The sequence below is a fragment of the Sesamum indicum genome, linkage group LG8 (assembly GCF_026168435.1).
Source record: "Sesamum indicum cultivar Baizhima isolate 11 linkage group LG8, ASM2616843v1, whole genome shotgun sequence".
NCBI lineage: Eukaryota > Viridiplantae > Streptophyta > Magnoliopsida > Lamiales > Pedaliaceae > Sesamum > Sesamum indicum.
The window spans coordinates 18,169,499-18,175,498 of record NC_142664.1 but is presented as its reverse complement, the minus strand read 5'-3'; the positions used below and the strand labels follow the sequence as shown (position 1 = coordinate 18,175,498).

Below are 6,000 nucleotides of genomic sequence, written 5' to 3'. Positions count from 1 at the left end.
AAGATATTATCTTTTTGCTTATTATTTCACTTGTTGTTTGTCGCTATTAATTATCTTTCCATAAAAAATCATAAATTTTATTTCAATTATAAGTATTTCATATTTATATTTTTAAAAATATTATAAAAATATATTTAATTTAATAATGCTCCACTAAGTAATATAATTATTTATTCATATACAATAATTAAACTTGTATGATTACAAAAAATAATTAATTTATTAATTAATCAAATAATAATATGTTGACGAAATAATATAATTAGATGATACAACAAATGAAGCATAAAAAATTTAAAATATTAAATATTTAAAAGTGTAAATTTAATTATTGGTAAAATTTAAATTATTTGAAAACTCCGACATCAACTTTACATATACAATTTTAGAAATAAAAATTAAAAACGGTAAAGTTGAATTAAGATTATTATAATAAGGGTAAAGTAGTAAAATATAAAATTGAATTTATTTACAAAAAAGTCAAAGCAGCTAAAAGTACCTCTAGGATGCTTCTAGCATTCGGCCTAAAAGCGTTTTCTTTAGCCGTTTCAGAAGCAGAAGTCGGGATTCTAAAAACTTCAAAAATGTTTTTTGAAATCAGAAGTTGAAAATCGCTTTTCTGAAGCAGGCGCAAACACTTTGTAAGAATTAATTAAAAGTAAATTAAAAATTAGGGCTTAATTATCCTAATGTCGGGGGCCAAATGAATTTTATCCTAAAAATATAATGTATTAAGCTTTGGCAACTTCAACACTTTTAAGTAAATTTTTTAACTAAATAAAATTTAATTGGATCAAATCAATTATAGAGTAATTATGATACATTTATTATGTGATTAGTTAATTTTTTAAAATTATATATCAATTGCATTACAAATGGATTATACTTAATATCAAATTTATTGAGGTACGACCATACTGGATTTTGGGAATTTCCCCTCTTCTGAATAAGGAAAATCGCATTTAGCCTACGTGACTTCCGAATCATCATCCTAAAAATAGCACTTATTTGAGGAAGCGGAACAAGGAAGGAGACATTTCTAATGTCTGCACAATCAATTACTCAAATCTTCTTTAATTTTGCCGGGGCAGAATTATTGCTTTGAGGGGATCCTTCATAACAACAGTGAATGCGAATGTGTCAGTCGGGTCGGGCGGATGATCCGGAATGGGGATCCACTTGAACGCCTGCACCATCCTTGCCAGCAACAGATTCGCGTGTAATGTGCCCAAACTCCAGGCGGGACAAATCCTCCGGCCCGCCCCGAATGGCAGCATCTTCACTCCTCTCAACCCCGTGATATCCACATCCACGCCGTCACCTGTCAAGAACCTCTCCGGCCGGAATTCGCTAGGGTTTTGCCACATTTCAGGGTCCTCCGTCAACCACTTCGTGTAGATCTCCACATTCACGCCTGCCGGAATTGTGTATCCGCCTAGCTCAGTCTCCTTTGTGGCTGTGATCAGTTAAGTAGAAAATTCAGTCTTGTGCATGCGCATGAGATTGAGAGCAAAAGCTGCAGAGGTCAAGAATGAATTGATTAGTTACCTGCATGTGAGAGCAGAAAATAGCTGGGCGGGTGTCTTCTGAATGTCTCTTTCACTATAGCTCCAAGATACGGCATTTTCTCGACATCACTCTCTGTAATAGCACCATTTTTGCCAACGCACTCAACAATCTCTTTGTAGAGTATTTCTTGCATTTCTTGGTCTTGAACCAAATGGAGTAAAGCCCATTCAAGTGCGGTGGCGCTGGTGTCAGTGCCGGCAACTATAGCTTCAGTGCAGAGCGTCAATATTTCTTCTTCCCCCAGCCTGCCTCTGCTTGGTGGTTCGATCTTGAACAACGAATCCACATAGGCGGCGCCCAATGGACTTGCCATTTCTGAAGTGGTGGCGTTAGGGTGTCCTCCGCTCTCTACAAAAGCCTTTCTGTTCCTAATCAACGGAACCAAACACTCCATCTGCTTCCTCCTCAGCTCCTTCGCTGCTTTCACCTGGTGGCGGAACAGCGGGGTCAGCACCGGCAAGAAGTCCAGCAGCTTTGGTGTCCTCATTAGCAGGATATCTTTTATTATCCTTTCAATGGCTTTGATGCGGTCTTCAGAAATCTTTACACCAAAGCACAAGCAAACAAGAATGCTGCACGTGGTGAGCCTGCAATTGCCTATCACCTCCACGTAGCCCACTCGGGAAGCCTCATCTTGAAGCCGTTTCATGTGGTTGTCCACCGACCATTTTCTGATCCAGCTGCACTGCTTGATTCTCGTAGGGTTCATCAGCTCCGACAAAAAGTTGCGGCGGAGGGAGCGCCACAGAGGTCCATACTCAGCCAAGTTGATTTCGCATTTCCCAACGCTGAATATGAGCCGGATGGGGGAATAATCAGGAGCCCGACTCGCAAAGACCGCGCCCTTCTGTATGAGTGCTTCGTGAATGAGCTCTGAGCTGGTGACGATCACTAGAGTACGTTGTCCCATTTGCATGGTGAAAATTGGGCCATATTTTGCACGTAAATCCCGTACCACATAAATGAAATGGCGGCGTTGAAGGATAACTTGGAATAAATTCCCGACCAGTGGCCACCCTGGTGGCCCTGGTGGGAGGTTTCTTGGCTCTCGGCCCGTGGCTGACCAGTACCGCCACCCCAGCCGGAGGAAGAGGGCTGCCAAGCAGAGTAGTAGAATGTGTATCAAAATCATGTTCCCACAGGACAGGAGATTGGGAAGCAAATTAAAGATAGTTAGAGGGTTGAGCAATAGACAGTGAATTGAAGAGTACGTAGTACATATTGAGGGTTATAAAGAACACGGAATGGAGGTTGGTGAAGGACTTTTGCTCTAACTAAACTGGCGGTATTAATTAATAATTCCGTAAGAAAAGAAACATTTACCAACGTAGGTCGGTTGAAATTTATCTATCTTAAACTTAATTTGATGAAATCAAATCAATTACAAAATAAATGTATCACATTTATTATATAATTGGTTCAAATTCGATAGAGTCGGGTCGAGGCTATAATTTTCTTTGATGAAGACGATAATTGAACAAATTGTGACAAGGATTAGAGTTGTGGTTTTGGAGATTGTAATCCCCTTTCCTCTAATTCAGAAGTTGCTAATTAAACTAAAAGTACAATTTAGAGAAGTTGCTAATTAAACTAGAAGTACAATATAATTTAAAAGTCACATGTAATTTTTCAAACAACTGATGAAAATTTACCAAAATTTTAAAGTCATAGGATTGAAATATTATTTGTACAGAATAAAAAATGATGCCCGTAAATTATAGGAGTAAAATTATAATTTTCTCAATAAATTAAGGATCAAAAGTGCATGCAATATTGCAATCTCAATCAAACACGTACGTCATGTGGACACGCAGCCACCCTTGCCAACCTAACAGAGGCATTATACAGATAGGAGTTGGTACTGTACCAAATTAATGTCAATGCAATAACTAATGGATCATAAATAAGTGAATGACTTAATTTGGTCTAGTTCTAATTAAGAGTAACTTGACTTTAATCTTCAGAGATGTCCATAACTATCATGTTGTCCTTCCAAAAAAGAATTCTTATAATAAGAAAAACTCTAACTTAGATTAAGTTTGGTCGAATCAAATTAAACAAAGAGCAAGTATAATACATTTGCTATGTGATTGGTCATTTTTTCTTAATTGTACATCAATTATACAACAAGTATTTTGCACTTACTATATAATTGATTTAAATTAGTCAAATCAAGTCTGGGCTATATTTTTCTCTTTTATTTTTTATTTTTTTTAAACAAAAATCACTTAGAGGTGGGAGGAGCTTTTCGGAGTCCCCAATCATTCTATATTAAAACGCACAATATAATTACAGCGGGGAAAGTTATCTCCATAATAACAATTACATCTACAAAAAAATGACCTCAGCCTTAACATTAACTACTAGAGTAAAACGTAATTGATCAAACATAAAGGTTTATGACAGAGGGTAACAACGGTGTACTATGGTCATTTATTTTGTACTCCAAAAAATACGTCCACCCTTTGCATATTTTTTATTAAACGAAATCTGTTTTATTCGCTAAAGAAGCAAAAAATTATCACATGTATTTGCATATATGGTACGTTCTGATAACGCTATATATATGCGGACATCTTCTTATACAATATATATAGGAAAAAATTCAAGCAACCTCCTTGTGATATTACAAGTGAGCAAATTACATCCTTATGAAAAAATAAATAGCGATTTACCTTCCTGTATTTTTTAAAATATACAAGAAGGCAAATTGCTTTATTTTAAAAATTATATGGGGTAAATTGCTATATTTTTTCATAAGGGGATAATGTGCTCATTTTCAATATCACAAAAAAATAAATTACTATTCGCCCTATATATATATATATATATATGTAATTAGTGTCCGAGCCCCAAAGGGGTGGGGGGTTGCAATTTTAATTTTGTAATTCAAAGTGATACTTTTGGTCCTACATGGATTAGTTTTTACAACTCCTACAACTTTAAAATTTTAATAATCTTAGTCCTTTTTTGACAAATTGAAGATTCCGGCAAAAAATAACTAAAACTTTCTAAAATATTGAAGTTACGAGGCTAAATTTGAAAGTCAATTCATTCACAACAAAAAATATCATACTGTAAGTTATAGAACTCGAAAATAATTACATTTATGGCAATGAAAACCTAAATATCTCTCACTTTTACACCATTACTCGAATATATTCCGCTAATTCAATCTTTATATTCGTCAAACAAAAACATGTCTTATATATATTGATTGGTGAAAATTATATTTTGAGTCTCATAGGATAGGGGTTCAATATTTTTAGTTCTCTATTTTATGAAAATTTTAAAATAATTTTAAATTAAAAAAAATTGACAATTTTTTTTTTTGATATTTTATGAAAATTTTAAAATAATTCTAAAATTGAAAAAATTCGATACATTTAATTCCATAAATTTTGTGAAGCAAATAACTAAATGTGTCGAGTAATATAATTTTTGGTAGCATTTTAAAAATTCGGTAAAGTAGCTAAAAAACTAAAAATATTAAATTTCGTAATTTATGAGACTAAACGTATAATTTTGCTACTGATTCTATATATATATATATATATATTAATTTCATATGAAGAGGGCCGGGCCTGATTGGTTAGTTGGTGACAAGAGTGTACAAGATGCAGCAGATCTAGCAGTGTTCAATGAGTTATAAAAAGAAAAATAGAGACTAACACTATAACTAAAGCAGAAATCATGTACTGAATACCATCGGATAATAATCAATTTTAATTTTATTTGTGTTTAATTATTCGTAAATCTTAAGAAAACAGGAGTGCCGGTTTAGCAGACGATGTCTTTCTGAGATTCACAGATTGGTGCATTTTTCATGGCCCAACAGAGATTGGACGATTGATATCGTATGGGCATCACGAAAATAGAGGGGAAAACACATTGTTAACCTCGCGTATCGAGCTTTACTAGCTTCATGTGTTTATCACATCTGGAGAGCAAGGAACTTGAGGAGATTTGAGCATGAAGAGAGGACTCCCGCCACGTTGGCCTTCTCGATTGTGGATGATGTCAGACAGCGCATCCTTAGTATTAACCTAGCCAAGTCTGTTAGTACATGTGCCTTATTTAGATTATGGCGTATCCCTTGACCTGTTGAAAGAGAAACCAACTGAAAAACTTTGTTGTACTATTATGTGTGTTTTTTATTAATGAAAATTATGTTGGCTTGGCTGATAAAAAAACTGGTGGGATAATTGTCTGATTCCGTGTGGGTGGGTGTGCCATAAACTACCTGCTTGTAATTCATTGATGACCAATGGGCCACCGATTCACAGAACGGGCATTCAACTTTTCCTGAATCCTATGGACCCAAGTGTCCAACCACCTCTCTCATCTGTTCCTTTCACATCTCTCCTCACACTCAATTTCGGAATTTCATTTTGGTTCCGATGTTTTCTGCCTAACAAATACGATTCCACT

General features: G+C 35.1%; 1 protein-coding gene across 1 annotated transcript; it reads right to left on the bottom strand.

Annotated features, from left to right (window-relative positions):
* Positions 1–884: 884 nt before the first annotated feature.
* LOC105167979 (cytochrome P450 77A3) lies at positions 885–2,765 on the bottom strand. Its single transcript, XM_011087879.3, has 2 exons — positions 1,549–2,765; positions 885–1,456 (listed from the first exon to the last, which is right to left on the bottom strand). Exons 1-2 carry the CDS (start codon positions 2,699–2,701, stop codon positions 1,074–1,076), a joined length of 1,536 nt encoding a protein of 511 aa, XP_011086181.1. The 5' UTR covers positions 2,702–2,765; the 3' UTR covers positions 885–1,073.
* Between the last annotated feature and the right edge of the window lie 3,235 nt (positions 2,766–6,000).